The sequence below is a fragment of the Saimiri boliviensis genome, chromosome 12 (assembly GCF_048565385.1).
Source record: "Saimiri boliviensis isolate mSaiBol1 chromosome 12, mSaiBol1.pri, whole genome shotgun sequence".
In the NCBI taxonomy this organism is placed as follows: domain Eukaryota; kingdom Metazoa; phylum Chordata; class Mammalia; order Primates; family Cebidae; genus Saimiri; species Saimiri boliviensis.
Genome location: NC_133460.1, coordinates 11282285 through 11309767, shown reverse-complemented (window position 1 = coordinate 11309767; position 27483 = coordinate 11282285). Strand labels below are relative to the sequence as shown.

The window sequence follows — 27483 nt, the reverse complement described above, 5'->3', positions numbered from 1 at the left end:
ATCGTCACCCCACCTCCCACCTGCAAATCCCACAGAATCGGACCACAGCCAGTCTCTGCGGAATCTCAGCTGACCAGCCCTGCTCCCGCGTCTCCCTCTGCCGCACGGCCAGTGCATTCGCAGGCTCCTCACCTGCCCCTGAGCGGTAACCTGGCTGCCCTCGGCACTCGCGTCCCACCCTGCAGCCTGCTAAGCTTGAAGCCCAGGCACGTTCCCGAGAGCCCGTCCGGCAGCTGCCGGGAGCGCGGCTTCGGGGCAGCGGGAAGGGGCCCTCGGGGCGGGTGGGGGAGAATCGGGCCTGAGCAAGGGGCCTGGAAGGACCCGGGAGTCGCCCCGCCCCCCCGCCTCCGGGTCCTGGCCGCGTCCCCGTTGAGCCCGGCGAGGCCGTTTAATGGCGTCCCTCCGCGGCCGAGGAGGAAGGGACCTAGAGAGGCTGTGCCCAAGCGACGCTGCGCGGCCAGGCCGCGTCTCGGGCCGGGGCGGTCCCATTGCCACTGCTGCTCTTGGCCGCCGCGACAGCGTCGCGAGGGGGCGGCCCTGGGAGGCCCGAAGGGGTTTCTGGGCCTCGCGGACACGGCGGGCCCAGGGCGGCGTCGTGGTCCTCGGTCCAGGGGCCTCCTCGAGCCCCGCGGGACACTGACGTCCCCGGCCCGGCCAGCCCCGAGACTCCCGGGACCGAGTCGCCGTGGACGCGCCGACGCGGCGGTTGGAGGCCCCGCCCCTCCGTGCCCCTCGCAGGGCCTTCTGGGAGCTGTAGTCCCAGCCACTCCCCGATAAGCCGGGAGCGCGGCACCTCCCCGGGACCGAGGCCCGGGGCCTGGCCGTCTCCAGCAGCGCGGGCAGGAGGAGTAACCCGGGCGGTCGGCGGACCGGGAAGGCGCCACCGGAGGACTACAACTCCCGGCATGCTTCTCGCCGGCACCGCCCAGCGCTTCCGCCCCGGCGGCGCCGCGCGGCCCTGTGGGAGCCGTAGTCCGTGTGAGCGATTCACAGCGCCGCGTGCGCCCCGGGCGCGCCGTAGCCGCGGGGCCAAGGCCAGGCGCTACGCTACGGAGGTGGCGTAAGGCGAGCGCCAGACGCGGGCAGTGGCCGGGGCCGGGTCAGGGCACTCCGCGGCTGAGGCGCGGGAGGCCGTCCGGGCAGCGCGGCCGGCGGCGAGAGGGGCCCCGCCGCTCTCCGGAGGCAGAAGTTGTGGATCGGCCGGCGGGGGCGAGCGGGCCCGGGGGCCGGGGCCGCGCTGCCCGGGCCGCGAGGACTGAGGCGGCGCCGCCGGGCTGTGGAGGTGAGACCCGCCGGCGGAGCTGGGCCGGGCGCGCAGCCGGGGACTCCGGGCGGGGAGTGCGGGCTCCGTGGGCGGCGGGGAGCGCGGGCCCGGCGGGGCGCGGGAGGCCTCGGGGTCTGAGCGCGCCGGGCTCCGGGCCAGGGCAGGGACGTCCGGGCCCTCGGAGTGGGGTCAGCTCGCCTCCCGCTGGCGCCTCCAGGCCGGTGGGGGCCAGGGCTGGGCTCGGGCGATGCTTCCGAGAGGAGCCCAGAGGAAGGCGGGAAGTCGGCAGGGACCGGGGCCATGTGGGTCACTCGAGGCCAGCTCCGGGGTCCGCGCACGCAGGAGGCGGCCTCGGTCCTGCCTGCCCTTGAGTGCCCTTATATCCGGGCCCAGAGTGCGGTGCTGGTACTTGGGATGTGGTGCTTGGTGCAGGCATCGCTCCCCGGTCACTTGGGGAACGGCCTGGGGGCGGCCACCCGGCATGGAGGGGCCGGCAGGAGCCTTGTCTGTGCCAGCCATGCCAGTGTTGCCTTCCCTGTCCCTCCGGGGCTGCTGCGGCACCAAATGGGAAGTTGCACACTCTGCTCTCTGACAAGCGCGCCCTTCCTACTGGCTGCAGAAGAGGCCCGTCTCGTCCTGGCCGGAAGAACTCTTGCGTGGTCAGGTTGCCTGGCCCGGTGAGCTCTCGGGGTCCCCTTACTGCCCTGGAGTTTGTTACCAGACTGCTGGTAACAGGACCCAGAAAGCCATGGTGACGCCCGGAACCTGAGGCCATGCCTGGGTGTGTGGGGAAGACGGGGGCTCAGTCGGGTGCTGAAGAGTTGTGTGCTGCTTTGGGAAACCCGAGTCTCCTCCTCTGCCCAGGTCTGAGGGGTGCGGAAGCTTGAGTCAGGGTTCAGTGTGGGAGTGTCGTGTCCCACGATTGCCTCCTCACTCCCAGAGTCTGGGGCCAGGCAAGGATGTAGGGGTAATTCTGCCTCCGGGTTCGGAGTGACTTCTCAACTGTGAAGCAGGGCAAGAGAGATTGTATTTCTGGTCTGGCAGGGGGAGGCAGGTCCTGCAGGAAACCAGCCTGGCCTGGCCCTGGGTTGGGTGTGTCTTGCCTCCTCTGAGGTTCTTCTGCTCTTGGGAGGAGCACCCCTCTTTTTCCCGCTTCTGTCTCTGTGTCTGAGGCCCTCCAGAGCGGCTTGATTGGCACGAGGAACCAGTGACCTCTGAGTCCCCAGGAGAGCCCAAGGCTCAGTGACTGTACAACTGCACAGGGCCTCCTGTCTGAGCCTCTACAGACTGGGGTCTCTGCGAGCAGGAAGTGGCCGTTCCCCTCTAATACTGCCTCTGTGTAAGAGCCTCAGCCCTGCTGGACCTCTCTCTGGGCACCCCGCACTTTATCCTTGCCCAGGCCTTTGGCAGCCCTCTGGTCACCCCATTGCCACCGGCGAGGAAACCGACGCTGCAGGACGTCTGTGATGGCAGGGGAGGGGCGGAGGGAGGCTGAGGGCTGGGGCCTCTTCCACCACCTCATATGAGGCGATTGGAGGGAAGGATTCTGCTGCCCGAAAAACCCTCCAAAACCCAGTTGTTCATGGGCCTGAGCCATTGCTGAAGACCCTGAGGGAGTCTGCCGCCCACGTGGCCATTGGTGGCCAAGCAGCCCATGGTCCAGCCTTCTGTCCCCCGCTGCGACGCCTCTCCTCACTGCACCGGGTGTGGGCAGGTGCTGAGAAGGAGAACATCGTTAGACAACACAGTGTGGGGTCTCTGAGAAACAGTGACAGAAGCCCAGGAGGGCGGCTGACGTGACGAGAAACACGGGATCGGCTTGGGTGGTTTCTTCATCAGACACGCAAGGAGGAGACCCCGTGCCTGGGGGCTGCCGCGGGCGCTCTGCTCTCCTGTTCCACTCTGCCCCTCTGGTCCCGCCCTAGACCTCGTTGTCTGACCCCCGGCACAGCCGGACTGCCCAGAAGCCCAGTGGGACTCATTCTCTCCCTAAAGCTCTTCCACATCCCTCGTAACCTCTTGTTGTGAACGTGCGCTTCCTTACCACCTGCCTATGCCTCGGCTGCGTGGAGCCACTGGACGCTCATGCCCCGGCTGGCGAGAACGCTCAAGTCTGTGCATGGCTCTGATGTTGCCCTCCAGCGGTCCCTGGCTCCCCTCCGTGGGATCTGCCTGCAGCAGTTACACTTGGGACCGTCCTATCTCCCTGCTCGATGTGGCGCTGGGAGGTCAGGGGCCGTTTCTGTTTCTTGGTAGGCCCAGTGCCCAGCACCGTCCAGCCGTGTGCAGAGTAGACGGTCAGTGAGCACCATGGTCAGCCCTCGCCACAGGCAGTTCTGGATATTTGAGTTCTGGTGGCCAAGGGGGACTCCTGGGTGCTCCAGAAAGGCACCTGTGGCGTGGAAGTGGCCACCCCTGACTTCGGCTGGTTTCTGAGTCTGAGAGAACAGACTTGTATGCCTGTCTCCCTGCAGGGAGGCTGTGGGTGGAGGCTGGGTCTGGAGACCTGTTCATCCACACCCTGTTACGTGTGGGCCCCATGCTCCTGGGCGCAGACCTCACGGTGCATGGCCCAGGTGGGAGTCTGTGGATGGCTGCATTGTGCCAGTAGGACAGGGGCTGCTGCTGGGTCCCCAGGATGCAGGGAGCAGGGGCTGTGGGAGGACAGGGGCATCCTGGCCTGGCACAGGGGCCCCTCGATGAGCTGCATCAGGCGGTTAATTCGCACACTCTCGGCGGGGCCTGCCTGAGTGCTGCACAGGAGGCCAGTGTGGCCGCACTCCCCAGGACTTACCTAGGGCACCAGGGTAGACTCCTTGAGTCCCTCCGCACCGGCCTCCAGACACAGTGATTTCTCAGATTCCCCGAGGTCACAGCGAAGCCACAAGGGTTGCCATCCCCGCCTCCCTAGCGGGTCTAGTCAGGAGTCAGGAGGAGGCAGGCCGATCACTGCGTTTTGAACTATCTCGGCGGCTGTGCCCAGTTGCAGGTGGTGCTTGCCACTTCCGCCTGCTCTGTGGAAGGAGCTCCCTCCGCGACAGAGAGAGTTCCTCCTCATGCCCTCCCCTCACTTTTCTTGAAAAAGTTGCCCTTTATTTTTAAGATGTTTTAAATTTTACTTTTTTGAGTCAGGCTCTGTCGCCCAGGCTAGAGTGCAGTTGTGATCGTAGCTCACTGTAGCCTCAAACATCTGGGCTCAAGTGATCCTCCTGCCTCAGGCTTCCAAAGCACTGGGACCGAGGGCGTGTGCCACCACACCCAGCCTCTGCCCTTTGGAAGTAAAATCTCCCAGGCAGGCTTCTGCCCTCTGCCTGATCCCCACTCCCTATCCCCTACCTCCCAGCCCCTGTAATGAGAAGGCAGTAAGCTTTGGGGCTCTCTGGATCCCCTGCCCTTCCTGAAAAGATGGCCGCAGAGAGGCTGGAGCTGGTAGGGGAGGAGGTGCCAAGAGGCCTCCTCTGGGGCCCAGGACCGCACGGCTCCCGAGGCCCCAGTCCCCCTCTCTGGGATGAGAGGTGCCCCTGCGTCCCTGTGGCTCCTGCTTGGCCCACTGGCAAGGTCACCAGGCTGCCTAGATCAGGGCTGCTCCTGCCACCACTTGGCAAGCACAGAAACAGAGAAGCGCCAAAACACACATGCTTGTCTGGTCCTTTTTTTCCTGTTAAAAATAGAATTTGGGGCCGGGCACAGTAGCTCCTGCCTGTAATCCTAGCACTTTCAGAGGCCAAGGCAGGTGGATCACCTGAGGTCAGGAGTTCGAGATCAGCCTGACCCATATGGCGAAACCCCATCTCAACTAAAAGTTAGCTGGGCATGATGGTGCGTGCCTGTAATCCCAGCTACTCGGGAGTCTGAGACAGGAGAATTGCTTGAACCTGGGAGGCAGAGGTGGCAGTGAGCCGAGATTGCACCACTGCACTGCAGCCTAGAGGAAGACTCTGTCTCAAAAAAAAAAAAAAAAAAAAAAAAGAATTCGGCTGAGTGCGGCAGCTCACGCCTGTAATCCTAGCATGTTGGGAGGCCGAAGCAGGTGGATCACCTGAGGTCAGGAGTTTGAGACCAGCCTGGCCAACACGGCAAAACCCCGTCTCTACTAAAAATACAAAAATTAGCTGGGCATAGTGGTGCATGCCTGTAGTCCCAGCTACTCAGGAGGCTGAGACAAGAGAATTGCCTGAACCCAAGGGGTGGAGGTTGCAGTGAGCCAAGATCGTGCCACTGCACTCCAGCCTGGGCAAAAGAGCGAGACTCTGTCTCCAAAAAAACAAAAAAGAATTCAGCGTTAACGCTGAACTTGTGAAACTAAAAGTCAAAATCCTGAGTGTTCCCATTTCCCTGACAATATCGTTTTGAAAAACGTGCAAGGCCTCACTGAGGGGGTGTGCCACCCTAGAGACAATAAGGGGCGCAGGAGTGACCCCATTACCCCGTGTGTCCTTCCAGACAACCTGCTCAGCTCAGCCCGAGCTCCTCACCCTCACTGCAGAGACGCCTCTGCTCTCCTCCCACCCTCGAAGGCCAGGCGGCTCTAAGGCAGAAAGGATCCAGCCCAGCAGAAGGTGCGGGTGTTCACCAGTGAGCACATCGGAGGTGTCTCAGAGCAGCTCTGAACGGGCCAAGGAAGTGAAGCCCTGTCTGGGGAGCCAGGTGGGACAGCACAGCCTGAATGGCTGGAGCCCCAGTGCTGCTCTGAGCCCTCTTGGTGTGCGGGCCCCCAGTCCTCTGACTTCCACCCAGAGCTGGTGGCTGGTGCCTCTGCAGACTGCAAGGTTCCTGGCAAATACAGAGATCTAGAGCCCCAGAAGAGCCTCCTGCTGTCAGCGAGAGGTTAGTCCCGAGGCCTCTGTTCTGTGCTCGGCTCTCGGGTATGCTTTCTGACTCTCGGCTGAGCTCTGTGGACCACTCTTCCGAGGTGAGGCCTGGGCCCCCCTCTCTGTGCCACAGGCACACCTCACCACACCATCCTCGGTGCTGATCACAGAAGAGGGTGCTGGGCCGGGAGAGCATCTCACACCTGTCATCCCAGCACTCTGGGAGGCCAAGGCAGGCGGATCATTTGAGGTCAGGAGTTTGAGACCAGCCTGGCCAACATGGTGAAACTCCGTCTACTAAAAATACAAAAATTAGCCAGGATGGTGGCACATGCCTGTAGTCCCAGCTACTTGGGAGGCTGAGACAGGAGAATCACTAGAACCCAGGAGGCAGAGGTTGCAGTGAGCTGAGATCTTGCTACTGCACTACAGCTTGGGAGACAGTGAGTCTGTCTGAAAAAAGTTTAAAAATTTTTAAAAAAAGAAAGTGATGACTGAGTGAGAAGGCCACAGTGGGCCCCACATGGCCCAGGAAGGAGGGGGCAGGGAGGGTGAGCGTCCTACCCACCGCCGTGGCACCGCCATGGGAAGCATGTGCCGAGAGGAGCAGAGCCACCTGGCTGGAGGCCGTGGCTGCCCTGGTGGCGGTTAGAGTGGCCGGGTCCAGCGGAGGCGAGGTGGCTGCCTGGCCATGTGCCTGAGCTCTGCCCAGCTGGACACCTTTCCCTGGCCGTTGGCAGGAAGCCCAGCTGCCTCCCTGGTTGGTGCTGCTCCATGGCCCTGCCCGTGGACTCTGGCCCATGGCCTGTTCCTTGCAGCAGAGCCAGGCTGTGGGCGATTGGGACGGGCTCCCGAGCGGCCCTGTCCACGGTGCTGGCTGGCTGGGGCTTGACTGCACTGGACCGGGGCCTTAAACCAGGGTAGTGAGGAACCGACTGAGCCCATGCTGCTCCCCAGGCTGCCTTTGGCTCTCGGAGAGTCACAGCTTCTAAGGCGAAGGGTTCCCTAGGACTGATTTCCAAGGACTCTGACTCCTGCAGAGAGGCCCGGAGGTGGGGCTTGGTGTTCCAGGGTCAGAGTCCTCCCGGAGGAAGCCAGATGCCTGATTAGATGCCTCCCTTCCTCCCTTCCTAGTCAGCAGCCAGACAGGGAACCGGGGCTGGGGAGCAGCTGCAGCTTCAGGTGAGTTTGTTCCCTAGCACTGCGGCTCAGGTGTGGGTTTATACGGGCTGCAGACGTTTGCGGAGCAGCAGGGTCGGAGTGCCAGGGCTGGTGGCCCCTCTGAGAGCCCTTGGTTCACAGAACCCCTGCCCGCCCTGCAGAGCCTGGTTCTCCCAGCCGTTTGGGCTGTGGTCCTGTGGTGGGAGGTGACTGTGAGGGCGGTCAGGGATCCTGAGGGGGTGCTTGTCCCTTTGGTGGCCTCCCCTGTGCTGTGGCTCTGGCCCCCAAATGGAGCCTCCCGCCCCCCATGGCATTGCTGGGGCAGTGCTGGAAGGGCTGGTGAGGAGCATGTGCACGGCCCCCCTGCTTTCCTCAGCCAGGAGGGGGCCTGGCTGGGCACTGGCCAGTACGGGCACGTAGGGTGCCTGGTCCCTGGGGAGCGGCCTCCCTCCGTGTCTGGAGAATTGCTGTCCTGCCGTTTCTCGTTGGAGGTGAACAGTCGTAGTTCGCGTCCTCACCCAGGCGGGGCCCTGGTTTCTTGTAGGGGTGATGGGAAGCCCTGTCCCCAACCCTCCCACTTGTCTCATGCAGGAGCTTCACGTCCTCAGGGCCATCTCCTCCACAGGTACCCCTAGCTGAGTGGGGATGAAGGCAGAGGTGCCGGTCTTCGGGTCGTGGGGACCCCTGAGCTTCGTCCTGGTAGTGGCTGGCTCTTGCTTCCTGTCTTGACCAGCAGCCTCTGGTCTGGTGGGTGCATTCCTAGGGCACAGTGGGGTTGCCACGGGGCCAGGACAGGCTGCCAGTTGCCAGGACACAGGGGCCTCCATTCTCTGTCTGCCACCCCCACTCCCCTGACTTGAGCAGGGGTGACATCGGGGCATCCTTATTGGGGTTGCTGCGTTTCTCATGGTGTCAATATGGCTCTGAAAGATTGATGGAGATTTAGGCCCCTGGGAGCAGGTGCCGTGTGAGTGGGACACGCCTGTGTCACCTGTAGGGCAGGGGAGGCAGGGAGGCCCAGGGAGTACAGCCGTGTACGTCATTAGTCAGCTAGAATGTGGGGAGTGTGTGTGGAGTGGACACAGCTGTGGGTTCCACATGCGCAAGGGGGGATCGCTGTGCCAGCCTCGCTCCCATGTGGGCTACCAGCTCCCCAGATGGGGCGCTGCCTTGGGAGCTGCCTTTGCCTGCACCCACCAGAGCCTCAGGAGCACACATCCATCCCTGCTTGTCACCCCTGCTGAGCCCAGCACTTACTGAGAGGCACCCAAAGACCCCGTCCTGCCCCGGGTGGTCTGTCAAGGCACCAGAGACCCCCGGAAGACCTCAGCGGCTGCAGATGGAGCGGGGCAGTGACAGTCACCTCCAGGACCCAGCCCTGTGCTGAGTCCTGGGCAGTGTGGTCACCCTGGCCCTTCTCATCATTGTCCCCTGGCTGGACACTCCCTGAGGCCCTCACAGGGTGCATGTGTGGCACGCCTCATGCAGGACAGGGACCCGCCAGTTGGCCCTGCTCATTAGCCACTTGTCCCCACAGGATAGTGGCAGCCCCACCTCCCCAGTTCCCTGAGGCTGGATCTAGGCCACCGCCCCATTTAAAATGAGGACAGCGGTTCCCAGCGAGGGCAGGGAGCTGCATGGTTGGACTTGTAGGGGAAGGCACAGGTCCGCACAGTCCTGGGCCCTCCTCACCCTGCCCCTCCAGGGAGCCCGGAGGTGGGCGTGGCTGCAGCGTGGCTCTGTGACAGTCGTATGTCACAGCCACTCTTGAGGCACTGCCCTGAGAGTGAGCCCCTGCAGGCAGGCCTCCTGCTGATTCCCACCGCAGAGGCCTGAACACGTGGGCAGATAAGCCAGTAGGGGCACGTGTGGCCCACAGGAGCAGCACAGATGCTCGGCCACCAGCAGGCCCACAGGAGCACAGTGGCACAGGGCGTGTCCCTGGGGGACCTACCTGGCGCACTACTTGGTGAAAGTGGCCCCACACCTCCCCAGTTATTGGGACAGGGAGCCAGGATGGGAACCACAGAGTGAGCTGACCTGCGTCCAGCCCTCCTCAGGGTTTCACGTGTGCCCAGGCCCTGGGAGTGGCGAGTGAGGTTCCCCCTGACAACCTCTGGCTGGCTGCAGCAGGCCCTGTCCCTGGTGTCCTCAGGCGAGTGGCCCTGGTGTGATGACCGCCCTCCCGAGGTCTGGCTGGAGTTAGCACCCACGGCCTAGATTTTCCAGCCCTTTCTAGGGGACCTCCAGCGATGGCATTGCGGAACCTGAGAGTTACCTATCTCTGACCCCCTGCCTGGGGGCTATCCCTGGTTGGTTCTGCCTTCTTTCCTTCTCACCACTCGTTGCCCCTCTTTCCTGGGGTCCCTGCCCTTCAAAGTCTTTCGTAAATGCAGTTCCCACCCTCTAGGGGAACGCAGGCTGCTCACCTGGTACTAGCACCTGTCCAGCTGTGAGTGGACAGGGACAGAGGGGGACAGGACCCACTGCTGCACTCGGCAGCTGGCGGGTGGGCTTTGGGAGCAGCATCGGTGCCAGCTTCCCGCAGCCACCCCTGTGATGGGATCCTCAGGTCTGCACGTGGGTGGCGGCTGTGCCGAAGGAGCCCCAGATGCATGGAGGAGGCCTTGCTCCTTAGTGGGCCTCTCCAGCCAGGGCACCCCGCCATCTGCACGGGGCTCTGGACTCCTCTGGCAGTGGGTCGGGGGTGGTTCATTGATGCTATCTCTGGAGATCCCCTGGAGTGCGCTAGAAAACCCTGGAGAGTCCTTTCCAGAACTGGCCGTCCAGGCTCGGTGGCAGGGGCGTTTGCTCTTCTGGGCAGGCTCCTGTCTTGCGAGTACCCGCGAGAGGGGACTGTGCTGTCCCTGCACTCCAAGGACAGGCCTCCCTCTTGTCCAGGTGGGTCCCGCAGGGTCAGTTGCTTGAGACCGGCTCTGGCTCCAGGAGGGTTTTCTGAGCAAGCTTAGGGAGCGGGAGGCCGAGAGCAGCTCACTTCCTGCCCGAGTGCAGCTGGGCACTGTTTCTGCCGTCGGCCTGCTGAAGGCATCAGTGAGGAGCAGGCGGGGCCTTGTGGGAGGCTGTGTTTCTGGCATTGCGCGTGACTCCAGGTGCCACGAGGGTGAATGGGTGGGTGGCTGGGTGGGCAAGTGTCGAAGGAGCTGAGGTTGGCCCCTGCGGGTGTGCAGTCCTCACAGAGAGCAGGGGCAGGGCTCCTGTCAGAGCCAAACTAGCTCAGGGCCTGGTGCAAGCAGTGTCTGCCCGTGGGCACCTCCACTAGTCCAGGCTCCCACCCAAGCCCTGTCCTACCCTGCTCAGGATTTGGCTGCAGAAGAGGAGTGTCAGAAATGTCCAGCCATCTCCCGTGAGCGACGCCTGCGTGGCATGGGCTGTGGAGTGCAGGAGCTCTTTGGGTTGCTCCAGCATCTGGCATGGCCACGCAAGAGGCCTGGGTTGATGTGGGCTCCCAGCTGGCAAGCCTGCTCCGTGTGTGCTGGGCTCCTGGCCTTGCTTCCATGTGGCATTTGAGACCCCGTGGACCTTGCCTGTGTCCTGCATGTTTGAGGGCCGCCCCTTGTGGAGGCCGTCAGCACTCGTGGCTCCAGGGCCTGTAGCGTGGCGCGTCCGCGTGAGATGAGCTGCTGGGCACAGTCGCGTCCGGGAACTCGGACTGGAGAACGGGTCCTGAATGTCTGCATTGTGTTTTATGTTCGTTTCATACGGATGCGGCACGTCTCAGAGACTGCACAGCACGCTGAGCACATCACCAAGGCTTGTTTTACCTGTTCCTTTCTCCCATCTCACGTGGCTGCCAGGAGACCCACGACTCTTGTGCGCGGCGCTCTCCGGCCTGGCCTGCAGGTGCCCCTCTGAGGGCAGATGTGAGCACAGGGTGGTCCCTGGGGAGAAGCACCTGCGGGTGAGTGAGCCAGGTTGTGCACATTCAGACTCCTGCAGACTCCGAGACTTGAATTTCATGTAACTGTCACCTCGCACAGAGGATTGTTTTTCTTTTGATTTTTTTCAAACCATTTAAAAATTTAAAAGCCATTGTTGACTTGCAGGCTGGACAAGGCCTTGGGCTGGGCTGTGGTCCGCACCCCACACTGGACCCGTGCGTCCTGTGCCCTGAGCCACCAAGGCAGGCGGATCACCTGAGGTCAGCAGATCAAGACCAGCCTGAACAACATGGTGAAACCACGTGGTATTGGGCACCTGTAATCCCAGCTACTCAGGAGGCTGAGGCAGGAGAATCGCTTGAACCCCGGAGGCGGAGGTTGTAGTGAGCCAAGACTGTGCTATTGCACTCCAGCCTGGGCGACAAGAGCGAAACTCTGCCTTAAAAAAAAAAAGAGAGAGAGAGAGTTCTCACTGTGTTGCCCAGGCTGGAGTACAGTGTTGGGATCTTGGACGGTTGCGGTCTTGACCTCCTGTGCTCAAGCCATCATCCCACATCAGCCTCCTGAGTAGCTAGGCCTGCAGGTACACACCACCACGCCCAGGTGGTTTTTAAATTTTCTGTAGAGACAGGGTCTCACTGTGTTGCCCAGGCTGGTCTCAAACTCCTGGGCTCAAGTGATCCTCCATGCACGACAGCTTTGACACATGTTTTACCGTTTCCTCCCAAGCTCTATCCTGACACAGGCTGTGTCCCAGAGACTAAATCACAAGCTGGAAGAAGGGCTGTGAGGGTGTGATGGAGGACCCCAGGGGCAGGAACTGCTGGGCCAGGTGGGCTGCTGGTCAACCCACTGCCAGCCAGCCTGCCTGGATGCCCACCTTGGCCCCGATCTTGGTGGGGAGAGGGGGGCGTGTCGGACTCAGGGACAGAGCAGCTGCCTGCAGCTGGCAGGGTTTTCCCTTCTCAGGGTTATTGTTCTCAGCCCTATCTGATCTCTCCTCAGCCAGAGTGGGCAAAATGGCCTTCCCGGAAGCATAGGTGGGCCGCCTGCCAGAAACCCTGACAGCCCGGGCCTCTCCCGGGCCTCCCAGCAGGGGTGGCTCTGCGGATGCACCCGGTTGGGCTGCCGTCCTTCTGGAAGGCTCCAGAATGGCATGTGGGCAGATGTGTGACCCAGCTCCAGGTCTCCATCTGGCCTGGGCCTGCAGCAGCTCCCGACACCCTCTGCTACCTCCCACACTCCGCTGGGGTGGACGCCCCCTTGTCCCGTCTGTGATAAAGCACAAGAGTGTGATCTCTTTTCTCAACAAGGAATCAGACATCTCTGAATACTGCAGATGTGATGCTGCGCTTCTGGGGGCCAGGGTGCGTCCTGGGCCCCTGAGGGAGGAGCCCCGTGGGTGCTGAACTTGGGCCCCAGGCCCTGCACCGAGACATCCCCTCAGTCCACCCAGATGGCTGGGCGTGCTGGGAAGTCCTCCCGGGCCACATGTGTGAATCATGCTGTTTCTTCTCTATTTTCTCTGTCTGTCTGTTTATTTTTGTTGTGTGTCACTCTGACCAGCCGGCCGCCCTGTCTCTGCCCTCCATGCTCCGCTTCGCCCGCTGCTGGCCAGAGGTGACCAGGTCCGGCTGTCAGCACGGCCGCCGGCCGGGGGGCCATGGGGAGCTCCGCCTCCTCCCTGGCCGCAGAGACCGAGTCGGACCACAGCTTTCCCGGGGGGCCGCCCTACCCAGGCCCCCCGGCAGCGGCTGGCTGGTGTAGGAGCGGCTCAGGGGGTCCTGTCTGGGGAGGTCCCCTGGTCAGCCGGCAGCACCAGCCCCCACGCCCCCGGGCCCGAAGGTAAGAGGTGGGGAGGGGCGGCCCCGGAGGGGTCCCTGGGGCAGGAGGCCTTTCTCCATGGCAGTGGTGCTTGCAGAGAAGTGGGTCCCTGCCCCTGGCAGCTGTGGCAGCTCTCTTCCCCGCTAAGCAGGAGCTGAGCAGGTCCGGGACCCCGGCCTCTGGTCAGTGGTGGGATGGGGCGTGTGTGTCCGGTCCAGCCGCCCTGTTTTTCACAGGCTGTGCTGCTCCATGCAGAGGCTGTTTCTGAAGCCTCTCTGTGAGCTGGGGTCCCCGCCGGCTGCAGGCACTGGGCATGCTGCCTGCCAACCACGGTTTCAGAGCTGCCGGCACTTGCTGGGCTCTGCCTGCTGCCCCCCGGGGGTCACAGACCACATGGTTTGGTGCGGGCTCCTCCACACGCTGGCTCTTCGTAGCTGTTGCCGTGGCCTTGGCTATCAACTGGGTCCCTGGGGAGCCCGAGGTGGTGAGCTCTGAACTGGGTGGACCCTACTGATGCCCCTGCCGTCACCCCGTCCTGTGCCCTCACTGGAGGCAGAGACACTCAGGGGCCCGGGGCCTTGGGGCCGGAGCTGCAGTGGCAGCCATTCCTCTCAGTGTCCAGGACAGGCTTCTACAGGCAGTGTGCCTGCGTCTAGCCCTCAAAAGGGCCTGCCACGCTCCCACGTGGGACGGCGTCCTGCTCTCTGCTGGCCCCCAGGTGGGAGGGATGGGTGTGGAGCTGCAGGAAGTGGGCAAGGCCACGGTGGGTGGACAGGCCTGGGGTACCAGCCTCCAGGTGGCATCCACGCCAAGGCCTGAGCTCTGGCCAGTGAGGGCTGAGAATGCACAGGATTAGCCAGGGGCCACGTGGGGGAACCCTGCAGCCCCATCTGAGAGTTACCCTGATGGACAGGGAGGCATGGCAGAGGCAGGACATGGAGGGGCCGTGTGGGGCCTGGTGGTCGGCAGGGGAAGAGCCTCTGTGCTCCTCCTGCACGTGGTGGCACCGGAGCCCGTCCCTAGTTCCTGGTGCTCCTGCACCAGCGGCGTCCGAGTGAGCGTCTCCACGTGTGCTGACAGCAGCTTTGTGGAAGTGGAACTTACCAGATTCGCCTGTTAGGGTGCAGTTCGGTCACTTTTGGACGTTTGTAGAGCTGTGCAGCCATCATGCGGTCCAGAGTTACGGCATCCCACAACCCAGAAGACCCCAGCCCCAGATGGCCACCCACCGGCTCCTGCCCGGGTTTGCCTTGTGCAGAAGGTGCGTGGCTGTGGAGCCACAGGACGCGTGGCCCGGTGTCTGGCTTCTTCACGCGGCCCCATGCCCTCCAGGTTCACGCACATTGCCGCCGTGGCGGTGCCATTCACTGTTCCGTGTCAGGATGAACCGCGTTCTGTCTGTTCGTGGACGCGAGGGTTGCTTCCGCTTGGCTTCTGTGAACGATGCCGTGGACATTCTTGACGAGGTTTTGCGTGGTCCTGTTTTCATTTGTCTTGCGTAGGTACCTAGGAGTGGGATTGTGGGGCTGTGTGGTAAAGCTCCGCAGGTTCCTAAGAAAATACCCAGCTGAAGGCCGGGCGCGGTGGCTCAAGCCTGTAATCCCAGCACTTTGGGAGGCCGAGGCGGGTGGATCACGAGGTCGAGAGATCGAGACCATCCAGGTCAACAGGGTGAAACCCCGTCTCTACTAAAAATAAAAAAAAATTAGCTGGGCATGGTGGCGCGTGCCTGTAATCCCAGCTACTCAGGAGGCTGAGGCAGGAGAATTGCCTGAACCCAGGAGGCGGAGGTTGCGGTGAGCCAAGATCACGCCATTGCACTCCAGCCTGGGTAACAAGAGCGAAACTCCGTCTCAAAAAAAAGAAAATACCCAGCTGTTTTCCACAGGGGCTATGCCACTTGGTTCCCACCAGCAACGCTGGGGAGGGTCCCGGCATCCCCCCCTCGACAGCGCCTGCTGTTGCCTGTCCTTGTGATTCTGGCCATCCCAGCGGGTGGGAGCTGGTTTCTCCTTAGCTTTGCTCTGCGTTTCCCTGGTGGCCGGCCACGTCTCATCCACCCACACCTGTCTTTTCTTCCTTTCTTTTTTTTGAGACAAAGTCTTGCCCTGTCTCCCAGGCTGGAGTACAATGGCGTGATCTCAGCTCACTGCAACCTCCACCTTCTGGGTTCAAGTGATTCTCCTGCCTCAGCCTCCCAAGTAAGTGGGATTATAGGCATGTGCCACCACACCCAGCTAATTTTTGTATCCTTATGATAGAGACAGGGTTTTACCACATTGGCCAAGCTGGTCTCAAACTCCTGACCTCTCGATCTGCCCTCCTTGGCTTCCCAAAGTGCTGGGATTATAGGTGTGAAGCACCGAACACAGCCTTTTTTTTCTTTCTTAACTGACTGGTTGATTTTTGAGACAAGGTCTCACTCTGTCACGCAGGCTGGAGTGCAGTGCTGCGGTCCGGCTCACTGCACTTCCTACCTCCTGGGTTCAAGTGAACCTCCCATCTCAGCCTCCTAAGTAGCTGGATCTACATGTGTGCACCACCATAGCTGGTTAATTAAGAAAAAAAGAGTTGGCCAGGTGCAGTGGCTCACGCCTGTAATCCCAGCACTTTGGGAGGCTGTGGTGGGTGGATTACCTGAGGTCAGGAGTTTGAGACCAGCCTGACCGATAGGGTGAAACCCTGTCTCTACTAAAAATACAAAAATTAGCTGGGCATGGTGGTGCACGGCTGTAGTCCCAGCTACTCAGGAGGCTGAGGCAGGAGAATTGCTTGAGCCCAGGAGGCAGAGGTTGCAGTGAGCCAAAGTTGCGCCACTGCACTCCAGCCTGGGTGAGGGAGCAAGACTCCGTCTCAAAATAAATAAATAAATAATGTTTGTAGAGACAGGGTCTCACTCTGTTGCCCAGGCTGGTCTCAAACTCCTGGGCTCAAGCAGTCCTCCTGCCTCGGCCTCCCAAAGCCGGATTACATGTCCGGCTTTACACGTGTCCTTACCTTTCCATTTAGAGAAGAGCTGCTGGGCTGGGCCGTGGCTCCCAGGGCAGTGGCTGCGTGGCTGGATTGCATGCTGAGTGCCGTGTGGCAGCCAGGCAGCAAGCACCCCACACACTTTCCACAGGGTGATGTCTGCTTTTGCTCTTATTTTTTTACTGAATTTATGTGTACAAAAGAAAGTTCAAGGTTTTGAAATTCAGGGCTGTGTTTTTCCAAGTTACAGTTTAAAATTTTACCTTAGTAGAATTTTTTTCATCATAGAGGCTCCATACGTTCATTAAGAATTCAAGCAGGCCAGGTGCGGTGGCTCACACCTGTGATCCCAACACGTTGGGAGGCCGAGGCGGGTGGGTCACCTGAGGTGGGCAGCTTAAGACCAACCAACGTAGTGAAACCCCGCCTCTACTAAAAACAAAAGATTAGCCATGCGTGGTGGCGCATGCCTGTAATCTCAGCTAGCAGGGAGGCTGAAGCAGGAGAATTGCTTGAACCGGGGAAGTGGAGGTTTCAGTGAGCCAAAATTGTGCCGCTGCACTCCAGCACGGGTGACAGAGTGAGACTCTGTCTCTAAATACGTAAACAGGCTGGAGTGGTGGCTCACACCTGTAATCTCAGCACTTTGGGAGGCTGAGATGGGCGACTGCCTGAGGCCGAGAGTTCAAGACCAGCCTGACCAACATGGAGAAACCCCAATGCTTCTAAAAATACAAACTTAGGTGGTGGGCACCTGTAATCCCAGCTACTTGGGAGGCTGAGGCAGGAGAATTGCTTGAATCTGGGAGGCGGAGGTTGCGGTGAGCCGAGAGCTCCCCACTGCGCTCCAGCCTGGTCAACAAGAGTGAAACTCCATCCCAAAAGAATAAATACATAAAAATATAAGCCCTGAGGTGGGAGGATCACCTGAGCTTGGGAGGGCCGAGGCTGCAGTGATCTGTGATCACTGCTGCACTCCAGCTTGAGCAACAGAGTGAAGCCCTGTCTCAAAAAAACAACTTAAGTAGTATAGAAAAACATAAAAAAGTTGTTACTCCCTTTCTCTTTTTCAAGAGGGCAGAAGATTCTTGGCCCCTTCTTTCTGAGCACTGGGCCAGAGTTTCAGACCTCAGGCGGGCCTGTTAAGTCTGTAGCTCCCAGTGGCCACAGGCCACACGCCTGGGATTCCCAGGGACTGCCTGGGACTATCAGGGAGTAGAATGGTGGCAGCCGTGGTTCTGGCTACGGGGAAGGGGCGGAGCCATGGGGGAGGCATGGGGTCTGCTGTGCCGGGCGTGGCGGGTATGTGTTAGACTTGGGATCTGGCCCGCAGGGTCAGGCCAAGGTATCTGGGGATGCCACATGGCTCTTTCTCTTTCAACCTGGCCTCCCGCCAGCCTCTCCCATGGGTGGGCATCCCTGGGGCTACCCCTGCCACGGCTGGCTGCTGTGGCGCCTGAGCTCCAGGCAGCTCCTGTCTGCTGCTGCAAGCAGGCCCCCAAGGTGCATGGCGAGCAGGCCCCAGGCTAGAGACAGATGAGAGCAGTGGGAGAGAGGACACGGGCGACACGCTGCAGGAAGGCGGGCAGGGGCTCACATAGAGCCCTGCGCCCTGTGTACACGCACCACCCCTGCTCCACCCCGAGGTACACACAGAGCCCTCCCCACCGTGTACACCACCACCCCTGCTCCACCCTGAGGGACACACACAGCCCTCCCCACCGTGTACACCACCACCCCTGCTCCACCCCAAGGGACACACGGAGCCCTTCCCACACACAGGTGACCCCTACTCCACCCCAAGGGACACACAGAGCCCTGCCCACACACAGATGACCCCTGCTCCACCCGAGGGACACACAGAGCCCTCCCCACACACAGGTGACAGGGCGCTGGGATGAGGGAAGGTCAGGGACGACCCTTGTGTTGACTGAAGAGCTGCGTGCCCGGCTCTCGGCCCTGGTGACCCCTGCATTCTCACAACCCCTCAGGAGAGCAGGTGCTGTGGCCCCAGTGACCACTTCCCTGTAAGGAGAAAAAGATGGTGTACCAGCCTGTGGAGCCTGGGAGAGCTGGGCACAGCCCCTGTCTCCCTTCCACAGCATGTCACTGGCACGGGCCAGAGGTCCCTGTGCAGCTGACTGCTGGGTGCAGCTCCCTTAATCAGTAAGTAGCAGGTCAGGCAGCGGCGGCTTGGTACAGAGGCAATAAGGGCAGACCCCATCCGGAAAGGCTGAGCAGCACTCGGCTGTGGCCAGCCCAGGAGAGGGCAGCCCAACCTGAGCACCCCCCACCACAAGAGCTCTGGGCAGAAGCCCCTGTGGCATCAGCCACCTTGGGCACAGCAGGAAGAGCTGCTGACCATGTCAAGCACCCCAGGGGGCCTTGAGAGCTTGCCTGGCGCAAGGCTGTCCCCACCAGACAGGGCATCTGTGTTTCTGGGTGTGGCCTCCTCAGCCAGCTCCCCAGGGAGCCCCAGCCTCAGGGCTCCGGTGGCCGAGGCCCTGGGAGACTGAATGAGTTTCCTCCTCCTCACTTTTTCTAAGAAAGAGGCCACATCCCAGGACCTGGACTGCACTCCGTGCACAGTCACAGGCCCATGGCCTCCACGCTCTGGGTGCTGCCGTCCCAGCGGCTTCAGGGTGGGCTCTTTGTTGCACTCAGCGAGCGACTTCATTGGAGCTGAGTGTCAGTAACACCCAGCTGACTGGGGCACGCGAGTCTTTTGTGTTGGATTTTTCTGGACACTTGCCTCCATTTTTTATTCAACTTGGCCTGTGTGTGGGAAGGAGCGGCTCCACCGTCTCCCGAGCTGTCTCCTTCGAAGGCACGCCTGCGTGCATCCCACAGTGGCGGGGACGCCTTGCTGAGCGGTGTGTGCCGCAGCTGTAGGAGCGCTCTGGGTTGAGAATTCCTGAAGGACCTTGCTGAGTCCTTGCTTTGGGTCTTTGGACTCCTACTGTGGGCTTTGGGGGTCTGGCTTCCGGAGGCCAAGGCTGCAGTGAGCCGTGATCGAGCCGCTGCACTTCATCCAAATTGTCGTGAGGATTTCAGGTCTCTGAGCCCATGAGCCTGCCCAGGCCCTGCAGAGGAGAGGGCGGCTGAGGGAGTGGCGAGGGGTTGCGGAGACCAGAGCAGTGCACGAGGGAAGGGAGGAGGGTGGGGGCCTGCCCAGGTCTCCCGGCCACTGACCCCTTACCCGCTTCCACGTCGGCCCAACAAGAGAGGCCTCCACAGCGCAGGCTGCAGGGGCGGTGGCTCCATTCACAGGCTCTGCCCACCTCAGCCTTGTTTCATCTAAACCCTCCTGGGCTGCAGGCTATCTTCCTGCCTCGCCTGGGTTTTTCCAGGATGGCTCCGAAAGGTGTCTTCTCATGTGTCCCAGGCACCGGCAGGACCAGCAGACACTTTGCTGGCAAGTTGTTGGTCCCGGGGACCTGCGTTTTCTCTCTCCTCTCTGGAGCCTGACACTGCCCTTGCCAGTCGCTGCGGCTAAGGGCCAAAGAGACGGCGTGTCTCAGGAGGCCCCACCCACCTCAGCCTTTACCTGCGGTCAGGGGGTGCTGAGTCCGCGAGGGCACCTCCCAGAGTGGGGGCCGCGAAGGTCACGGCCACTCTGCCACCTGCAGGAGACCGGTCCGGATGCCTGAGCAGCCAGGCCGGGGGTGTGCAGGTGCGGCCAGGGCCCCCCTCCCCCGGCCACTGCACATGATCTGTGCGGGCTGAGCGGCATCCACGCCCTTCTCCAAGTGGGTCATCCGGGAGAGGCATGGCTGTCTGCACGCAGGTTCCTTGGGCTTTTCACAAGCCCACGGTTAGAGCAGGTCCCCGCCCTGGGTCTCTGCTCCAGCTGGATGCACTGAGCATCGCCCGATGCATTCCTCCCCGTCCACTCTGCCAGGAGCAGCTCAGAGCCCTTGCCATGCGGGCCGAGCACAGGGAAGGCAGCGTCAGAGTCCACTCAGCTCTGCAAACACTCATGTTGCTTGTGGAGACTTTTTGGGTTTTTTTTTCTTCTTATGAAGAGGCAAGTTTTCTTTCTTCCTGAACCAAAAGGTTTTAGATGGAGCCTGCCGTTAGAAGAGCAAGATTCATGCCATATTAACAAGAACAATTGATTTTTCTGCCAGGCAGAGCGGCCAGTCTGTCTCGCAGGCTGTGCTGTGGCATGAGGAGGCTCCTTGCTCAGATCAGCTTGTGGCTTCCCCAGGCCCTGGCCAGCCTGTCAAGGTGTGCAGGGGCCAGAGGCATAGCCCACCTGCCCTCCCCGAGGCCTGAGCACCTCTTCTTCCACACCCGGGAAGACCTGATCCTGAGCCTGGCTGGGCCCTCCCTGCCATCTGTGCTGCAGCCCCTGGGTGCCCACCCCACAGCCACAGGCCTGGTGACGGAGAAGGCAGTGCCCCTGAGGAGCAGTCCGGCTTTGGGGTGCAGAGCCACGGGTCCTTCCCCAGTCCAAGGGGAGGATGGGGTCCAGCTGCGCAGGACCTCCCAGGGTGGCCCTGACGAGCCCCTTCCCTTGCAGCCACACCCACTCGCCTGGGTCTATGGCCACTGTCGGAGAGTGGTCCTGTGCGCGCTGCACCTTCCTGAACCCAGCTGGCCAGCTGCAGTGCTCCATCTGCGAGGCCCCGCGGCACAAGCCCGACCTCAACCACATCCTGCGGCTCAGCGTGGAGGAGCAGAAATGGCCCTGTGCCCGCTGTACCTTCCGCAACTTCCTGGGCAAGGAGGCCTGCGAGGTGTGCGGCTTCGCCCCAGAGCCTGCGCCTGGGGCTGCCCTTCTGCCTGTGCTCAACGGGGTCCTCCCCAGGCCGCCCGCCATCCTGGGGGAACCCAAGGGCAGTTGCCAGGAGGAAGCTGGTGCAGTGAGGACTTCGGGGCTGGTGACCACAGAGCCCGCCAGCGGGCAACGAGAGGACGAGGAGGAAGAGGAGGAGGTGGCAGAGCCCGGAGGGGGCTGGGCCTGCCCACGCTGCACGCTGCACAACACGCCCGTGGCCAGCTCCTGCTCCGCCTGCGGGGGCCCACGCAGGCTCTCGCTGCCACGAATCCCTCCTGAGGCCCTGGTGGTCCCGGAAGTGGTGGCCCCAGCAGGCTTCCACGTTGTGCCTGCTGCGCCTCCACCTGGCCTCCCCGGGGAAGGTGCCGAGGCCAACCCCCCAGCCACCAGCCAGGGCCCAGCTGCTGAGCCGGAGCCGCCCCGGGTCCCACCCTTCAGTCCCTTTTCGTCCACCCTGCAGAACAACCCCGTGCCTCGAAGCCGACGTGAGGTCCCCCCCCAGCTGCAGCCGCCGGTGCCTGAGGCTGCCCAGCCCTCACCCTCCACCGGCTGCAGGGGACCCCAGGGCGCAGGCTGGGCTGGGGCCGCCCGCCTGGCAGAGTTGCTGTCCAGCAAGCGGCTGAGCGTGCTGGAGGAAGAGGCTGCGGAGGGTGGTTCCAGCCGCACAGAGGCCGGCAGCTCCACCTTGGGCAGCGACGTCATCGACCTGGCCGGAGACACGGTGCGCTACACACCCGCCAGCCCCTCCAGCCCCGACTTCACCACCTGGGCGTGTGCCAAGTGCACACTCAGGAACCCCACCGCAGCCCCCAGGTGCTCGGCCTGCGGCTGTTCCAAACTGCACGGCTTCCAGGAGCATGGCGAGCCCCCTGCCCACTGCCCCGACTGCGGGGCCGACAAGCCCGGCCCCTGTGGCAGAAGCTGCGGACGGGTCCCCTCGGCTCAGAAGGCCGCCCGCCTCCTGCCCGAGCGCCCAGGCCAGTGGGCCTGCCCAGCCTGCACCCTGCTCAACGCATCGCGGGCCAAGCACTGCGCCGCCTGCCACACGCCCCAGCTCCTGGTGGCCCAGCGGCGGGGGGCCGCACCCCTGCGGCGCAGGGAGAGCATGCACGTGGAGCAGCGGCGGCAGACGGATGAGGGCGAGGCCAAGGCACTCTGGGAGAACATCGTGGCCTTCTGCCGGGAGGTGAGGCACACCCTCGCCCTCCTCCTGCCCTCCCCCTCGTCAGGCCGGGCTCTGGCTATCGTCTAGGGAGAAGCCACGAGGCCCAAGACGTGAGGAGAGGGCAGCACCCGCTGCCCTGAGGTCCTGCTTGGCCTCCTGACCCCAGGTCCTTGCTGGTGACCACGATGCACGACCTTTACCCACCTCAGCCCTCCTCCGTGGCCAGGAGGGCCCAGAGCCCCTTCTGATGTGTTGGCCACAGGGAGGCTAGGGCTTCCCAGGGGCAGCATGGAGATGCTGTTGAAGTGGGGGGTTGGGATGTGCCTGGCTCTGTCCTGCACTCTCTCCAACAGGGCCAGGGCAAGAGCTGTGCTGCCATCCCCATACCTCCCCCTAGGGGCTGTGCTGTGCCCCTGGGCCCACATGTTCCCTGCTCCCCACCCATCGCCAGGGTGAGGGCGTCCTCCCCACAGGGCAGGGCAGCCAAGCACCAGGTCTGTGGGCTGTACACGCTCCACCCCTTCCTTCGGTGTCAGGCACTGCTTTCGGGCGCTCTCCTGGGTGGGGTCTTGTCCCCGCCGGGTAGAGTGAGGCCACCCTGCCCAGCCTGAGCACATGGCCATGGTCTCTACAGAACAACGTGAACTTTGTGGATGACAGCTTCCCGCCCGGGCCCCAGTCTGTGGGCTTCCCCATGGGTGACAGCGTGCAGCAGCGCGTGAAGCAGTGGTTGCGGCCCCAGGAGATCAACTGCTCCGTCTTCAGGGACCACAGGGCCTCGTGGTCTGTGTTCCACACACTGCGGCCCTCGGACATCCTGCAGGGGCTACTGGGGAACTGCTGGTGAGGCCCGCACGGAGGCCGGGGTGGGGCAGGTGGGCGGGTGTCCCGCTGCGGTCACCCCGAGGGCACCCGCACGCTCTGCAGGTTCCTGAGTGCCCTGGCGGTGCTGGCGGAGCGGCCAGACCTGGTGGAGCGGGTGATGGTCACGCGCAGCCTGTGCGCAGAGGGCGCCTACCAGGTGCGGCTGTGTAAGGACGGCACGTGGACCACGGTGCTGGTGGACGACATGCTGCCCTGTGACGAGGCCGGCTGCCTCCTCTTCTCACAGGTGGGGCGGCCTCTGACCCCGGCCCCCTGCCCTGCCGATGAGGCCGGCAGCTCCTCTCCTTGCAGTGGGGGTGGTGTGGGGAGCAGGGAGGGTGGCCTCTGACCCCAGCCCTCTGCAGGCGCAGCGGAAGCAGCTGTGGGTGGCCCTCATCGAGAAGGCACTGGCCAAGCTGCACGGCTCCTACTTCGCGCTCCAGGCGGGCCGCGCCATCGAAGGCCTGGCCACGCTCACCGGCGCCCCCTGCGAGAGCCTGGCGCTGCAGGTCAGCTCCACTAACCCCCGCGAGGAGCCCGTTGACACTGACCTCATCTGGGCCAAAATGCTGAGTTCTAAGGAGGCTGGGTAAGAGGGGGGGCGCTGCGTGGTCAGCCGCATTGGGAGGAGAGGCGAGGCGGACGGTGGGAGACGTGGGGCTGGCGCCCTCTGACCCAGTTCTGCGTCCACGAGGCGCCCTTGGAGTGGGCTGACCCTGCGTGGCCAGGCTGCAGCCCCCATCACCTCCCCTTCCTCAGGCGGGGCTGGAACCAGCATTCCCATGCCAGGAAGGCCACATCCTGACCCAGGCTGTGGGGTGAGCCCAATGCCATCACCGTCCTCAGAGCAGACATGAGGGGTGTGTTCTGAGTTTGGCCACACCCTGGTCAGCGGGTCTGTGCCTCGACCCCAGGAGGCCTGTGGGGAGTGGCCTGGCACAAAGCACCTCGAAGCTCCCAGACCCCTCCTCTAAGCTGACCCTGGGCAGTGCTGCTGCCTGCCTGCTCAGGAGCCACGGAGCCCGGAGCCACCCCAACTCAGGCCCTGTGCGCCTCAGGCACGGTGGAGGACGCTGGGCCAGAAGCCCCTGAACACACCTCACCTGGTCCCCACAGGCAGGACGGGGCCTTCCTCTGCTGCCCCTGCCTGCCCTGGGGGCAGGGTCAAGGCCAGCGAGGGCCTCGGCCGTCAAGCCCCCCAATCAGCCATGCCCTGGTCAGTGAGGACCTCTGCCAGTGATGGTCCCTGGTCAGCGAGGACCCCCATCAGCAAGGCCTGCTCTGCCACACAGGTTCCTCATGGGCGCCTCCTGCGGTGGGGGCAACATGAAGGTGGACGACTCAGCCTATGAGAGCCTGGGCCTGCGCCCCCGCCATGCCTACTCCATCCTGGATGTGCGAGACGTCCAGGGTACCAGGTGGGGCCGGGCTGGCTGAGGGTGGGCGGCGTGCCGTGGAGCCTCGGGCGGCGCGGTTCTGACCCTCACCCCTTGGTCTCCAGGCTTCTGCGGCTCCGAAACCCCTGGGGTCGTTTCTCTTGGAACGGCAGCTGGTCGGATGAGTGGCCGCACTGGCCGGGGCACCTGCGTGGCGAGCTCATGCCACACGGCAGCAGCGAGGGCGTCTTCTGGATGGAGTACGGGGACTTCGTCAGGTACCAGCTCTGTGGGAGTGTGCGCCACACCCCACCTCCCCAGGGCTGGGTCCTTTTCGGGAACAAGCCTGGCCCTACTGCTGACCTGGGGTGGAGACCATGGCTTGCCCGTGGTCCAGCGCACATGGGACCTGGGGCTTCGGCTCCAGAGCACTGGCCTCAGAATCCAGGTCCACCTAGGTCAGCAGAGCCCCACTGTCCCCAAGTCAACCAGGGCTCAGCGCCCTGAAGAGCCGCCTCGGCGTAGGCCTCAGGGATGGGTCCCCAGGGCCGGGCTGCAAGAGGTCACCGGCCTGTGGGGGCGCCGGGAGTTGGGCCACGGAGGTGTGGGCCGTGGTGTGTTCAGGGCTGCATCCTCCCACTGCCCCCAGGTACTTCGACTCTGTGGACATCTGTAAGGTGCACTCAGACTGGCAGGAGGCCCGTGTGCAGGGCTGCTTTCCCAGCTCGGCCAGCGCGCCCGTGGGGGTGACGGCGCTCACGGTGCTGGAGCGGGCCTCGCTGGAGTTTGCGCTCTTCCAGGAGGGCAGCAGGTGGGGCTGCGGGGCCCCGCTGGGCTGGGCTGGGCTGGGCTGGCGGCCGTGATGACATGTGACCCTGGCCCGCGGTGTCTGGCACAGGCGCTCGGACGCCGTAGACAGCCACCTGCTGGACCTGTGCATCCTGGTGTTCCGGGCCACGTTCGGCAGGGGCGGCCACCTCAGCCTCGGCCGGCTCCTGGCCCACAGCAAGCGTGCCGTCAAGAAGTTTGTCAGCTGTGACGTCATGCTGGAGCCGGGCGAGTACGCTGTGGTGTGCTGTGCCTTCAACCACTGGGGGCCGCCCCCGCCGGGCGCCCCTGCCCCGCAAGGTACGCGCCCCCTGCCCCAGGCCCACGCCCCGGGCCCTCAGGGAGGGCTGCAGCTCACACACCTTTCCCTGTAGCCTCCAGCCCCTCAGCGGGGGTCCCGAGAGCTGCCCCGGAGCCGCCAGGCCACGTGCTGGCCGTGTACAGCTCAAGGCTGGTCATGGTGGAGCCCGTGGAAGCCCAGCCCACAACGCTGGCAGACGCCATCATCCTGCTCACCGAGAGCCGCGGGGAGCGGCATGAGGTGGGCGGGGGGCCGGGGGAGGGCGGTGTGGGGCGGGGGGAGTGTGCCTGGGCCCTGACCTGTCCCACAATGGCCCTGCCTGTGTCCAGGGCCGAGAGGGCATGACCTGCTACTACCTGACACACGGCTGGGCGGGGCTCATCGTGGTGGTGGAGAACCGGCACCCCAAGGCCTACCTGCACGTGCAGTGTGACTGCAGCGACAGCTTCAACGTGGTATCCACGCGCGGCAGCCTGCGCACCCAGGACAGCGTGCCACCCCTGCATAGGTGCCCACATGGTCCCACCCTCACCCCCACCCCTTCATAGGTGTCCCCACGCCGCCAGCCACACCCCTGCACAGGTGTGCCCATGATCCTACCCCTGCATAGGTGTGTCCACACCTCCACCCCCAACCCTGCACAGGTGCACCCACGCCTCTGCCCCCATCCCTGCACAGGTGCACCATGCCCCCACCAACACCCCTGCACGGGTGCACCCGTGCCCACCCCACCCCAAGCCCTCCACAGGTGTGCCCACGCCCCCCACCCCTACACAGGCATCCCCCCACCAAAACACATGTCCCCACCCTGCACAGGTGTCTTGCACCTGCCCCTCCCCTTGCCCTTGCCTCTGCACAGGCGGGGCCTAGCCCCACCCCACCCCCACCCTCCACTGGTCCTCACTGGTCCTCTCCCCCAGGCAGGTCCTGGTGATCCTGTCCCAGCTAGAGGGCAATGCCGGCTTCTCCATCACCCACCGCCTGGCACATCGCAAAGCAGCCCAGGCCTTCCTCAGCGACTGGACGGCCTCGAAGGGCACCCACAGCCCCCCGCTCACGCCAGAGATTGCCGGTCTGCATGGACCCCGGCCGCTGTGACCACCATGTCTGGGCAGGGGCTGTGCACAGATGGACCCCCACCCCCCACACGCACTTTATGAGGGAGACCCCGACAGAGGACGCTTGAATCAGAATCTCAGGACCCTGCCCAGGGAGCTGCCAAGCCCACAGTGCAGCTTCCCATGGGCACCCCGCCCCCCTCCCTCCCCTCCCTGAGCACCCACAGTCCGCCTGGCCAGGCCTCCCAGCTGCCACGCAGAATACCTCGAACCAGGCGAGCTGTGAGCCAGCCCAGCTGACCTGCCAGCCTTGAGCCCAGCATCTTGCAGGGTGGGGGGGCCGAGGTCAGGCCGACCCTCCTTGTGGGCTTAGGGTCTCCTGCCAGGGAGGCGGCCAGCAGCTCTGTCCACACCAAATCTGGGTGTCAGAGCCAAGGCCCTGGGGTGGGATCAGGGACCACCCCTCACGGGACATGAGGTCAGCTTTCCCCCAGAGCCTGGGTCCCTGTCCCCCACAGGCAGGCGGGGTCCCTGGAGCCCTGGCGTGGAGCGGCAAATCCCGGGGGCTGTGCCTGTCTCAGAAGCGGGGGCCTTTGGCCAGCCACCCCCCAGCGACACTATGCAACTCCTGGAGCGCACGCCAGGATCGAAGCCATGACGGGTGCAGCTGGCGCCAGGCCTGCTGTGGGTATGCCAGTCCTCAGCACCGCTCTCCGATGCCCAGCAGGCCGGGGACCAGCGGGCTCCTCAGTCAGTCCCATCCCTTGGCCTGGCCCATCGAGGGCATCAGCAGGGCTCTACTGCTCACACCGGCCCCTGCAGCCCGGGGAGTATAGACACGCAGACCTCTTGAGCCCTCCTGGCCCCCAGGCAGCAGGCCAGTCCTGCCCTCGCTCCCCACCCTGCCCCCTCAGGGGCTTCCGGGGCTTTGACACCTGGAGAAACATTCCCCTCTCCCCTTTGGCCTCCCTGTACTCCGAGCTGTGAATATTTTTAACCCTGTAAATATGGCCAGCTCTTGTGACACAGAGACTATTTTATCAACTGTCAGCCCGTTCCTTTACGGTAGGATTCTCCACAGTGGCTTCCGACTCAGGCTCCAATGGACCAAATAAAAGCGTTTTGTTTTGTAATCTCGCTCCCTTCTGCTGTTGCCCCACTCAGGACCCTGTGGAAGGG

The 27483-nt window shown here is 63.3% G+C and overlaps 1 protein-coding gene across 5 annotated transcripts; it reads left to right on the top strand.

The window, feature by feature from the left end:
• Window positions 1-776: 776 nt before the first annotated feature.
• CAPN15 (calpain 15) lies at window positions 777-27437 on the top strand. Of its 5 annotated transcripts, none has more exons than XM_039478172.2 (13): window positions 777-1282; window positions 12702-12980; window positions 20455-21898; window positions 22512-22720; window positions 22805-22988; window positions 23107-23330; window positions 24034-24159; window positions 24243-24395; window positions 24767-24928; window positions 25016-25245; window positions 25320-25486; window positions 25576-25754; window positions 26167-27437. In XM_039478172.2, exons 2-13 carry the CDS (start codon window positions 12799-12801, stop codon window positions 26342-26344), a joined length of 3438 nt encoding a protein of 1145 aa, XP_039334106.1. In that variant the 5' UTR covers window positions 777-1282; window positions 12702-12798; the 3' UTR covers window positions 26345-27437. The 5 variants fall into 5 exon arrangements, with proteins under 5 accessions (XP_039334106.1, XP_074237931.1, XP_074237930.1 ...); XM_074381829.1 differs by lacking the exon at window positions 777-1282 and adding an exon at window positions 1298-7257; XM_074381828.1 differs by lacking the exon at window positions 777-1282 and adding an exon at window positions 1298-12502.
• The last annotated feature ends 46 nt before the right edge of the window (window positions 27438-27483 follow it).

Bases quoted from the DNA above. Each gene is read 5' to 3' on its own strand.
- CAPN15 (XM_039478172.2), top strand. From the start codon at position 12,799: ATGGGGAGCTCCGCCTCCTCCCTGGCCGCAGAGACCGAGTCGGACCAC. The intron at 24,160-24,242 runs GTGGGGCCGGGC...CTTGGTCTCCAG, and splicing joins CGAGACGTCCAGGGTACCAG to GCTTCTGCGGCTCCGAAACC. The intron at 25,487-25,575 runs GTGGGCGGGGGG...GCCTGTGTCCAG, and splicing joins GCCGCGGGGAGCGGCATGAG to GGCCGAGAGGGCATGACCTG.